This window comes from Lichtheimia ornata (genome assembly GCF_029851405.1).
Source record: "Lichtheimia ornata isolate CBS 291.66 chromosome Unknown scaffold00003, whole genome shotgun sequence".
Lineage (NCBI taxonomy): Eukaryota > Fungi > Mucoromycota > Mucoromycetes > Mucorales > Lichtheimiaceae > Lichtheimia > Lichtheimia ornata.
This window is the reverse complement of record NW_026695323.1, coordinates 383,940-395,956: the sequence shown is the minus strand read 5'-3', so window position 1 is coordinate 395,956 and position 12,017 is coordinate 383,940. Positions and strand designations below refer to the sequence as shown.

Sequence of the window (12,017 nt, the reverse complement as noted above, 5' to 3'; positions counted from 1 at the left end):
GGGATCGCCCAATGATGAACCTATACTTTGGACACAAGATTCCTTTGACCCCGACAAGCACGTTGATCTATTAAAGAGCCCACGTTTGATTGTAAAGTTTGGAGATACAGGCACCTTTATATTTGTAAGCGTGATGCTATATGAGAAGTGGTCTTTGTTTAATGTAAAGTAGTATGACTATAATAGAGCAAAAGATGCAGAGGGCGTGTCTGTGTAACTTGAGTCAGTCAACACAGGCGATGCATGATACTCGTACACTGTTTAGGGATAGTTCAAAATGCCAACTAATAACCTTAGTCCACCTATTCTCCATTGTTGTCGAATCCAATGCATACGAACGATTGTCCTGCTCCAGCCCAGCATGCCCATCATTCAACTTTCTTGATCCGATGAGATTTGACTGAAAAACGCTCAAACACAGAAACATCATCCGATATCAGAAGAATCAAACTGGTAAGTTATTTGTAAACTGCCACTTGATAGCCCATTCCTCCCAATCATCTTTGTTTCCCAATCCAATGCATGTAAACGATACTTCTGCTCCAGCCCATCGTCGCTATCATTCAAGTTTCTTGATCCGAGTGGATCTGGTTGAGTTACGCTCAAACACAGAAACATCCTCCAACATTACAAAAATCATTATGCTTAGTTATTTGTAAACTGCCACTTGATAGCCCCTTCCTCCCATTCACCTTTGTTGACCAATCCAATGCATATGAACGATTGTCCTGCTCCTGATCATCATCCCTATGGTTGAACTTCCTTGATCCTAGTGGATTTGACTGAACAACGCTCAAACACAAAACATCATCCAAGCATCAGAACAATCTAATTAATTTCCCACTTCTTCCACTCTCCGCTTCTTCCCTCTTCCTCTCATTCTCAACTGTTGCCCCATTCAACTATACAACTACCACCTGCGAACGATTGTCCTGCTTCAACCCATCATGTCAATCCCACAGCTGCTTTGATCTGATTGTCTTTGACTGAATGGCAAGTCCATGGCGTGTACACAGCCTTCTTGTCACTCTACTACAACACTCGTGTTCCTTGATATACACACCCTCTTGCACGCTACTCTGCCACAACCAATCGTAACAGCATTCAATCCAGCAGCTGCTATTAGGGATGTCTTTATTTCACTATCGCAAACAGCGTTCACAAGCTTGTCAACTCTACTACAACACACGCTCTTGCACGCTCCTTTGCCACGCCAACCGCAACAGCAGTTACTACTATCAATGTCTTTATTGTCACAAGTTACTTGCAGCAACCTGCTTTGCATCCTTTTTTATGTGAACAGCAGACATCATTATATAGCAGCAGCTTTATTTACGTGTAGCTACCATGTACACCGCAATGCAAGCAACAATCTTCGCCTGGTTGAGCTGCGATGGATGAGCAGCATATCAGCAAGCGATCACATGACTCTTTTCAACCAACGTATTGGATCTGATGGATGGATGCAATCAAGGAACAGTGATGGGATATCTTGGGATGCTCCTTTGGTTACTTGGCACGTTGTCAGCAGGAAGGATGGATTGGAATGGGCATTGACGAAAAGGCTCGTGTCTTTGAGAAGGATGGTTATGGCCCTGAGTGGATTGAAATTTTCGAGTGAAATCGCGCTACAGCTCTGGATGAGGATGCTTAAGCCGGCAGCAACCAAGAATAGAATGACACAATCACAATCCCTGATGATTCTTTATGTGATTTACCCGTATCTTACCCCAATTTGGCAATGTTTTTTATATACTTGATGAATGGCCACACTTTCATATCATGCTCTTTGTCTTCCATTGAATGGATACCGGATTCAACGTACATAAAGGGTATCGTACCATCAGCTTACATGTGCAAGATGTGGATCACTTGGTTGAAGTGGGGGAGGGAATAGAAGTTTGAAGGTTGGAAAGCGAGGTTGGAGCATTTACATCATCGTATCGAGATGTTTTTGTTCTTTGTGACCATACATTCGTTTAAGCTTCCTGATTCGCATACTGATAGACAATGCTTGATTTATTACATACAAAGACAATAAACTCAGAGTGAAGATGATTGACATAGTGCTTGTTACAGCAACTTGGTTCATTGTAAGCTTAAATCATTATGACCGAGAAGAAGAGTGAACTTTGATACAATGGTACACGCGTACACATAACCTCGACTTTGAATGTGTTGGAAAACTATGCCATGTATGAAGCCACATCCCTCGACTATCACTGCTTGAATTCCATCCACAATGATATCCCCTGCGGCAAAAAACAAGATAGCCGTCGTAATGCATGGTCTCCGTATAGCGGCATTACAAGGATAGCAAATGAAGTTTATAGTGTCTCAAAGCTTAGTTACATACTTGGTGTCTCAACTAATACAGCTGTCGTTTTAGCATGATGATAAAATGGTAATAAAGCACTACTATGATAAGACCACAAAGATCAGCGCCTATTCACAAAGTTTACAAGGAATGGGATATACCCAAACCTTGGAAATTTGACCTTGTAAGCAATCAAAGAGGAATGGTGATGAGTGATGAAAGAGATGTCGTGTGGGAGTATGGTGGGGAGGCGACAACATCCTTTTATTGTGCATTGTTGTGGGCGTGGGTATTTGTGTGTTAGGGATGATACATTGATAAATTGATGCATTAGTTGATAAAGTGATCATTATGAAGGTAGCTAAAAGATGTTTACAAAGGTATTTGATATGAATGATTGACAGCAGGACAGGGGATTTGTGTCACGCAATGTTCCATTAGAGTCAATTGCACGCTGGCTTCGGATATGCGGAACCTGCACACTCTTCTCTTCTTCTCCACACGCGATGCAAGCTGTAGGGCCATCTGGTACGTGGTTGCATTCCTCGCTTGTCTTTCGACTCTTCCATGGCATTCATACTTGTCTCCACCCTTAGGATTCTACAATGTGCCGGTGACCAAGTTCTTGATGCTCTTCATTGGCAGTTGCTCGTTGCTCGCATCGATTCTCAACTATAAGCAGATCTTTCACCTTCAACTCAGTCCTCATATCACTATTCATCACCAGGTAGGTATTCCCTTTTTGGTCCATTTATGAAGATGCAGCCTTGCTTATCATGACCAGTTTTGGCGTCTCTTTACTTCGCATTGTGCATTCACCAACTCGGGCGAGCTCTTTTTCGGGTTACTATTATTGTATTCCATGCGTGTGATCGAACGACAGTTTGGCAGTGCCAAGTATGCGGTATGGATAGGTTACATTGGGATGTGGTATCCAAGGGAAAGTTGATTGATTGATTTGAGGGATTCAGGCATTCATGTTTGTGACACTGCTGATTGCCACGTTCTTGGAGATTGGTGCATTGGTGTCGGGTGCAAGGCTGGGCTTCCGCAAAATCCCAGGTGGTCCGTGAGTAATTGTCACTATCCTCGATCAATACATGCATGGATTAACACTATTGTTAGATACGCCATCATCTTTTCAGCGCTTTATCAATACCATCGCATCGTCCCTGTCACTTATCGTTTTCGAATCTTTGGTGTTACCTTCAATGACAAGATCTTTGTATTTGTCCCGGCTATTCAGGTACAATCAACAAAAATCACCATGGACGATCCAAAGGAAAATAGGCTCATTACATTGATGGTAGATGATGCTTTCACAATACTTTTCAACATTCGTACCAGCAGTATGTGGATTGTTGGTGGGCGCATTATATCGATCGGACGTTGGCAACATCAAACAATGGCGTTTCCCACTTTTTATTCGGTCATGGACATCTCGTTTGGTTGAATCATCATTGGCGTCAGGCCCCATACCACGATCCTCTACAACCATGCCAAATGAGATTACGGGCGATGCGACTGCTATCAACAACCTAATGACATCCGCAGCCAGTGGTCTTCGAAATCGACGACAAAACAGTAATAATCCACCTTCTTCGTCTTCTACAACTTCTACGACAACAACGAATCGACCTAGTGTGGAAGGTGTGAGGGTAAGTGTGGGCACATCTAGTATTCGTGAAAAGATTGGCTGTAACAAACGCTGGTTCATTGGATATAGGAGTACATTGATACATTTACGGGTCGATCATCCAATCCTGATCTGGAACCACCATCAGAGCAACACACCTCCGTTCTTATGACAATGTTTCCCGATCATCCACGAGAAGTCATTATACGAGCCGTGACGTCGTCAAGGAATGATTTGAATCGTGCCGTTGAAATCATGCTAAGTACACCAGCACCAAATACAGGTGGAGCCGGTAACAGCAGCAGTAGTAGTAGTGGTCGTTAATTCGACATCGTATATTCCCTCTTCCTAAAACCCTCCAAGCTATCGCGTGTGCAGGTTCACAATGCTATTTCCATTGCCCCCTTCGAACAAGGACAAAATTAAAGAAAGCCAGCCACATTTATATAGATGGCAGTTGTATCATACTTTAATGATGAAAAACGTGGTCACAGTAAAGCGATTGATACATATGTAATACGTTATTTATGGTAGAAATACAGTATGGGGTTCGATATTCTTTAATAAAGGGGTTGCTTAGGGTACTCTTGGACATGAGAAACATTTCTACTATGATTTACAAGGATGATGGTAATTGTGTGATAGTGTCTTTTTTATGGAGTTCAAAGTCTTCTCCCCGGACCTTGCGTAAAGCCCACCAGTAGGATGTGATGGTACCTATAACAGAGCATCCGTTAGTCGTTGCAAGCTTTTGATTCAAAGATTCATTACTCATACCTGACCAAAGAGCATAAGGCTACATAATAAAGAGGAGAATGAGTCGTCAATAAGGCTGTTGATGATGAATGATAAAAGATGCTTTCTTACCTGTCCTTCCTGATTCATATACCACGATTTGCATCCTGATGTCCAAACAGTGCCGTCAAAGCTCTTCTTCAACTTTCCAACGAATTCATCAACAGCCGACTCCTTGGGTTCAATGGCAGATGCCTTTTTCTTTTCCATGTGCTTGATACACTTGATGGCAAATTCCACTTGGCTATGCACGTCGTATACCATGAGCATCAAGAAAGGTATGATTTGGATCATTCATCTTACCATTCAATCATTGTCACCACTGAATTATGACCAAGACCTGACGAAGGGCCCAAGAGTAAAAAGAAGTTTGGATAGCCAGTTGCGCATACGCTCTATTGCTAATGGTTAGCTACTAGAAACAAGTGATGAAGAGTTATTATTACCTTGTAAGTCTTGGGGAAGCCACGAGAGAATTCCTCCGCCATGGATCTACCATCCTTTCCTCGTACTATGTACAACATGGGATGATATGGATCAGCGATTATCGTGTCAAAAGGCTGCTGCTACTACTTACTGCTCAAGTTTCCGGTGAAGCCCTGGATGTCAAATCCTGTAGCCAAGATCAGGATATCCACCTCTGTTTCATTACCATCCTTATCCACCAATGTTCTTCCTTTCACTTGGTCAATGCCGGATCGAATAATGGTGACATTGGGTTTGGCACAGGCTTCCAAGAAATTTTCTGATTTGGCAATACGCTTACAACCAATGCTGTAATCTACAAAGGGAGTAAATTAGTCATAAATGGATGGCATGTGTGTATATGGAGTAGTACCAGGTGTGAGAACAGGGACAAGATCAGGACGGCCTGCACGAGTGAGTCGCCAAGCAAAGATCTTTTTCATAAAAGAAGTGACCCTTCGAGATAAAAAGGAATTGGGGTAACCAAAGATGATATAGTAGATTTCATGCTGTGGCACAAGGAGTACATGTGAGTTGCCAATCGCTTTTCATCGTTGTTGAGTAAATGGTACATACTTGAATAAAGAGGAAATTGCGGTAAAAGCGGATAAGGAAGGGCACCCATCGTAATAGAAACTTGAAGATCCTTGGGTAAGTGAATTGATCTATACGTTATGTACAATCTTAATCTCACTGGCCACAATGATGATCGCATCACTTACCTCGTGGTACAACCCATGCCGGTGTACGCTGGTAGCTATACACGTGCGATGCAACTTTCCGTAACTCTGGAATCACTTGGATAGCACTGAAAGGGCTCTTGTGTTACACACTCGTATACAATAAAGTGCCTCTCTCTTTCACTTACGAAGCGCCACTGCCGATGACAGCCAACTTTTTGTTTGTGTAATCAATGGATGAATCCCATTCGGTGGTATGCACAATGGTGCCTTGGAAGCCTTTGAATTCTTCGGGTATGTTGGGAATACGCAAAGGGCCCAATCCAGCAAAGCTAATCAATGCATCAAATGAATACTTGCTATTCGGGGTCGTTTGATGGACACTTACACAAAGTCGTAATAACCCTCTCCTGTCACTTGGTGGTTGACAACACTACGCCATTCAACAAGCCATTGCTTGCGATGGTCGTCCCATTCAGTCTTTATCACCTCGGTCTCGAATCGTGTCTTCTTGTAGAGATCATATTTCCTGGCGACATGACTAAGGTAGGCTTGAATCTCGGATTGGCCGCTGTAATGAGACGTCCATGCTGAATTGGGAATGTTAGGAAAAAGAAAAGAGGAAGAAAGGCACGCACGCGACACTCGACATACTTGGATTAAGTTCAAAGGAGAGCGAATACAAATGACTTGGGATATCACACGCAGCACCGAGGTATCGATTATTCTGCCAGGTACCTGCAACATCTGTATTGATCTCGAACAAATCGACTTTGATGTTCAACTCTTGTTTAAGGCGAATAGCAGAACAAAGGCCACTGAAGCTATTGTTATTATACAAGAAGACTTGTTCAGCATGGATGAATTGATCCCATTGTTGTCGTATATCATGCGTACCCAGTTCCAATGACGGCAGCTGTCTTTCCTGTCATAGTATGTATGGCGAAGTAGGATGCTTGGTAAGAGAAGAGAAAAGAAGGGATACAAGCTTATATTGACTTAGTCAAGAGTAGTTATTGTTCCTGCAGATGCGTGTAAGCGGGAAATGACCTTTTTTAGAAAACACACTATCGCCACCGCCAACGTTATGTGAATCGGGGGAAATCTATATTGGCATTTTGCCCCACTCGGTTTCCAGGCTCTTGCCCCAATGGTATCCTCCAATCGATATAGCTTTTTGTCATCCTTACTCCCAATCCTACATTGCTCCCACGTTAGTCATCAGCCTCTTTGATTTGTCAGTGAGAGAAAATATAAATACATACACACATCCAACAATGAGTGAGGAGGAAAAGTGTGTTAAGAGTGAAAAAAAGTGAGATAAGCAAATTCTTTTGTAACTTGAATTGGATAAAAAGTCATGACAAGGATTCCTGCATGCTGCTGACTCAACATTTTACACTCCTAAGGGGGGGGTGCTGGTGAGGTTAAGCATGAGCATGCGATCCAATATTTCGTAAAGTACTACCAAAAGTAGAACCAACATGTGTCAAGAATGTGGACGACAGCTTTGAAAGCAAATAATCATCCTGTTATTCTTCGATGCTTTTCATAATAACATCCGTCGATCATCCATTGTGACGATCCAATTCTCTCTCTATATATATGAATAGCTGTCATTGTCAATACAACCAGGAATGGTAGTAGTACGCCGGAGTATTGCATTTCAACCCTGCTCACGACAACGACAACGACATACACCATTCACACATCAGCCATCAGGTCAAGCAAGTCAATTCGATCGTGACAATAGAACATCGAGTAATCAACCATGTCACCATAAACGTGCATTGGACACCTATTGTGTGATCTTTCATGCAAGGCGCTACTACCTTTTTTTATAGACATGATGATGGAAGATTATATGTAGCATTATGGACATGTATGCATCGCATCTTTTTCTAATACAAAGCTTAACATGAAATACATAAAGGATCATGAGGAGGAGGAGGTGGTGGTGGAGGTGGTGGGTAGAACTAACACGTTTTTGATGGGGTCTCATGCATGATTTATAATACGGCTATGGACGTACAAAAAAAAGAAAATGGGTGTTTACTACACTTGATGGCCATCACCCGCTCAAGCCAAGTTTCAAAGAGCAAATCCTGAGCATGTATGGGTTGTTGATGTCATCACAGGTACCACAACAAGGATCATGTATACATATGAAACTACGGAAAAAAATTTGGGTGGAATAGCAAGAAGGAATTCCGTTTTATATGGGAGGTGGGTGTGTGGGTGCATGGATCTATTGAAATGTTGGATGCTGAGTTTGCTGAGGGAATTCATTAGGAATGGTGGTATTGTTGGTTTGCTCTAAAGCGTCTTTCATAAGAGACGTTTGAATAAAGCTTTGAATGGCTTGACAATCGCATCTTTAAAAAAGAATAGGAGGAGTTAGTGACGACGCTCATAAAGAAGCAAAAGGATGTTACCCTTCATGGAGCAAAAGTTCATTTTTCAATTTAAAGACTTGGTTTTGTAAGTGGGTCCTTGTTTGATACAAGCATTGATTTCGGTCTTTGAGCTCCTCATGTCGCGTCTTTAGATCTTCTATCCATTGCTTTTTACGTTGGCGACATCGAGCGGCTGTTGTTGTATAGTACTCGTCAACATACTACATCATCATGCAGTCCCAAAAGAGGTTACTACCTGCTGCACGGTTTCTTTCTAATACACGCGTTCGTTGGCAGTCAGAGAATGGATCGTTCGCTGATGATGATGAAGGCATAGTTGAATCGCTCATATGATTGGATGAAGATGAAGATGAGGGGGTGGTGTTGGTGGTATCGGTTGTTAGATCCCAATTGATTTTGGCATGGTGATCCATAAGTGAAAGAGAGAGGGATGGATGGAAAAGTAAAGCGGTTTTATTCTTTATATTGTATGAAAAGATATGTACATGTGGTGTGTGTGTGTGTGTGCGTGTTATCGGAAGCATCTAGCACTACTTAAAACATGAAAGATAAATAGAGAGATCTACCAATGTTCTTATTCTCCATCCCCCAACCTCCCTCGCTCCAGAATTGGTTTATCAAGATCAATGCAATCGAGAACGACCTCGAAAGTCTTTGAAAATTCGCCGAGATACTTTGTGGATGTTGTTCATTCATTGCTAATGAAACTCTAAACGCATAATAGTTGTATGCCTTCCTCTCCCCTGAGAATGTTAATTGGTTAATGTCAAACAACTTTTTTTTTCTTTGGGAAGACTTGCTAAAATAGACACACACATACACATACACATTCCATTGTAGTAATACGACAAATTGTAGTACATTAGTTTATATATAGAGCGAAGATTAAGTATCAGTGTTTTGGCTACTAGTGGGTTTGTCATCATTGCCAGCTGATGTGGTGTCTGTATCTGTTGCTGCTGTTGATGGGGTTGTAGTTGAGGAGGAGGAGGTAGGGGTGACTGTGGTGGTGGATGAGCTTGGATACGAGCTTGCAATGCTGCTTCGTAAAGAGATGCGTCGTTCTTCGGGTGCCACGAGCATGCCATCGGATCGAAACCAGTGTCGTGTAGCAAACTTGCGTTGTAACTCAATGACCAGCTTTGATTGATTCTCGTTCTCACTTGTTCGTTCGAGGGGAGGTTCACTTTCCCATTTGATGGTGTAATCCCATTTGCCAGCATTGAGACCGTTGATGAATTCATCCCATTCATTGTTGGTAAAGGTGAGGTGCAGCTTTGATCCACTCAATTCCTTGGTCATCAATAACACGCCTTGACCCACCACCTTGGTCAATTGCATCATGCGTTCACCCACCACGATATTACGTCGAAAAGCAGCCCAATTGGTTTCTGTCAATAGCGGCTCTAACCATCCACGATAGGCCTTCATGTTGGTATTGCGTTCCCGATCACGATCCCGTTCGCCAGTGTTGATTTCATTGGTCGTAGTATCATCAGGGATGGGAACCACTTCACTTGGGAATAAAGCTGCAAAGCATTTCTGAAATTGTACAAATGCCAAATAGAGTCGGAAATAATCGCTGTTGTAGTAGATGCCATTTTGATTCATGCCATTGTCGAGATGCGGTTTCATGTTCGAATGCGTCGTAAGAATACGTAAAGCAGGCTCAAGCAAGTCGGCGGCTTGCTCTGGTTTACGAGAAGGATCCACTTCAAAGTTGACAGGTGCTTGCTCAATGGCCAATGTAAAATCATCAGGTAAGCGTGCTACTTTTTGTTCCAGATCCGATAATGTGATGCTTCTCATCCGACTGATGATCTCGTCTCCTATAAACAGAAACCCACGTGAGCTTGTCATACAATAAAAAGTAATAATAGTAGTAGCATCATACGTCTCTGCTCAAATTCGCCATGTCGATGGGGGATCTTTGGTTTCTTGACAGATGCTGGTAGCGTGGCAAGCTCATAAGGATAATTCATATTCTCAGGTAATTGTCGTTTCCTCTTGCGCATAAGCGATGCTTGTGTAAGTACACCTTGCTCAGCGTAGCGTTGCAATAAAGCTGGTTCTCGAGAAATACGTCCATCTTGATAATAAAATCCTCGTTGCTTTGGTTCCATCAAGACTTCATCAGGCGTCTTTGAGATGCCACTAGCATTAGCAGCACCAAGCAATGTTTGAAGGTGTGGATATCGTGCAGCTGCAAATTCGGGTTGTTGTGGAGTAGGGGGTTGTGGAGGTGTTAAGCCTTGTTGCGATGGTGTTTGTGGTGGATGATGTTGTTGTAAAAGAGATTGGAAATTGGTATATGAGCGTACAGCGAAACTATCAGCCATGGCATCATCACTTGTACAAGTAGAAGAAGGTGGGAAGCTACTACTGCTACTGCTACTACTACTTGGCATATGATGTGATGGTTGTTGTTGTTGATGGTGTTGTGGAATATCAGTGGTAGATGATGAGGATTGTGGTGGTGGTGGTATAGGATGAGGGTTGCTGTCTAAACAGTTGACTGATAAAAGACGTGTAAAAGGTGAATCAGCTGAGGCAGCAGCAGATGCATCGAGCCAGCGAGCATCAGTGTGGGGTTGAGGCGGTGGTGGTGGTGGTGCCTGTGTCGGGTCATCGTGAAAGCCATTGACAAAGTGGCAACAAGAGCTGTTAGCTGTCAGTTGTATGACACCCATGCCAGGTCCAGTTGTGTGATTCATATAATCTCGGAAAAGAATACGATCTTCATGCACGGGCTTGGCAAACTTGACATTGTCGCCGAGAGCGTATGTGATGCAGAATAGTAACTTTGCAATGCGATCGGTGTCTGGGGCCTTCTTCAAAATCTGCTTGATAATGCGAAAGAGATCTAGCAGCTCGTCATCGGTGAGGATGTCGTCTGCTTGTGCTGGATAATATCTCCCGAGTAGCGTGGCTTTCAATAGACAATCGCCAGCAGGGTCATTTGGCTCAACTGGTGTAAAAGTGTTCATAGGAAAAGGAGGATGGGTTGTTTCACAAGCAACTGCTCTTGATCAGGTTTCTCCACCATCTTGGTGTGCGTGAGAACAACCTCCGCTGCTGCCGCCGCCCGCTTGCCACTGTAGCGGGACAAACGCTATTCCCTCTCCACCCCCCACCTCTCACCTTATCGTTGTTTATCTGGGAATTTATTGAGTCTTTCTTTTCAACACCATTATACCGCCACGCTGTTGACATTGGGGATCATTCCACTTTTCGTTGCCATGGATACATACATCCCATCTCTATCATCGTCTCTATACGTTTATAGATCCCTGTACTCTCTTCTTGCATCACTACGGTTTCCATGGAATCTATTACTGATAACAATTGATTGACGTCGTGGGTAATCGACCCGTTTCTTCCGGTAGTATGGGACATGTGCCCCTGTGTCACCTCTCTTTTCACATTCCAATTTTGTAGTTTCTGTGTCCCATGACGCTATCTTGTTTATCTGGCGTCTATAATGAAAGATAAACCATTTTGATATAGTTTGAGAGATTCACACACAAGAATCGAAGGAGGGGAAAAGGCCATGGATAATGGGACATGGGAATTGATGAGGGATCAGGCGGGGAAACAAAGACACCAAAGATGGGACGAAAAATTGTACTCGGGATCACTCAATTTTACTTTTCGTATTAGCTCCATGTCTCAGGCCATAGTTTTGAATTGTGGGGTAATAATAATAT

General features: G+C 42.9%; 4 protein-coding genes across 4 annotated transcripts; 1 reads left to right on the top strand and 3 right to left on the bottom strand.

Annotated features, from left to right (window-relative positions):
• Positions 1-2,823: 2,823 nt before the first annotated feature.
• O0I10_001130 (uncharacterized protein) lies at positions 2,824-4,277 on the top strand (the record flags this gene model as incomplete). The annotated part of the gene is made up of 7 exons (XM_058481228.1): positions 2,824-2,845; positions 2,914-3,044; positions 3,102-3,221; positions 3,289-3,386; positions 3,443-3,563; positions 3,628-3,975; positions 4,044-4,277. The coding sequence occupies 7 exons, from the start codon at positions 2,824-2,826 to the stop codon at positions 4,275-4,277; spliced, it is 1,074 nt and encodes a 357-aa protein (XP_058347866.1).
• A 292-nt stretch (positions 4,278-4,569) lies between these two features.
• O0I10_001129 (uncharacterized protein) lies at positions 4,570-6,825 on the bottom strand (the record flags this gene model as incomplete). The annotated part of the gene is made up of 13 exons (XM_058481227.1): positions 4,570-4,670; positions 4,731-4,749; positions 4,821-4,992; positions 5,052-5,143; positions 5,195-5,259; positions 5,326-5,529; positions 5,587-5,722; positions 5,790-5,878; positions 5,936-6,021; positions 6,082-6,225; positions 6,282-6,483; positions 6,548-6,717; positions 6,791-6,825. 13 exons carry the CDS (start codon positions 6,823-6,825, stop codon positions 4,570-4,572), a joined length of 1,515 nt encoding a protein of 504 aa, XP_058347865.1.
• A 1,316-nt stretch (positions 6,826-8,141) lies between these two features.
• Positions 8,142-8,723, bottom strand: O0I10_001128 (uncharacterized protein; the record flags this gene model as incomplete). Its single annotated transcript, XM_058481226.1, has 3 exons — positions 8,142-8,268; positions 8,329-8,482; positions 8,546-8,723. 3 exons carry the CDS (start codon positions 8,721-8,723, stop codon positions 8,142-8,144), a joined length of 459 nt encoding a protein of 152 aa, XP_058347864.1.
• A 472-nt stretch (positions 8,724-9,195) lies between these two features.
• Positions 9,196-11,297, bottom strand: O0I10_001127 (uncharacterized protein; the record flags this gene model as incomplete). Its single annotated transcript, XM_058481225.1, has 2 exons — positions 9,196-10,139; positions 10,205-11,297. The coding sequence occupies 2 exons, from the start codon at positions 11,295-11,297 to the stop codon at positions 9,196-9,198; spliced, it is 2,037 nt and encodes a 678-aa protein (XP_058347863.1).
• Between the last annotated feature and the right edge of the window lie 720 nt (positions 11,298-12,017).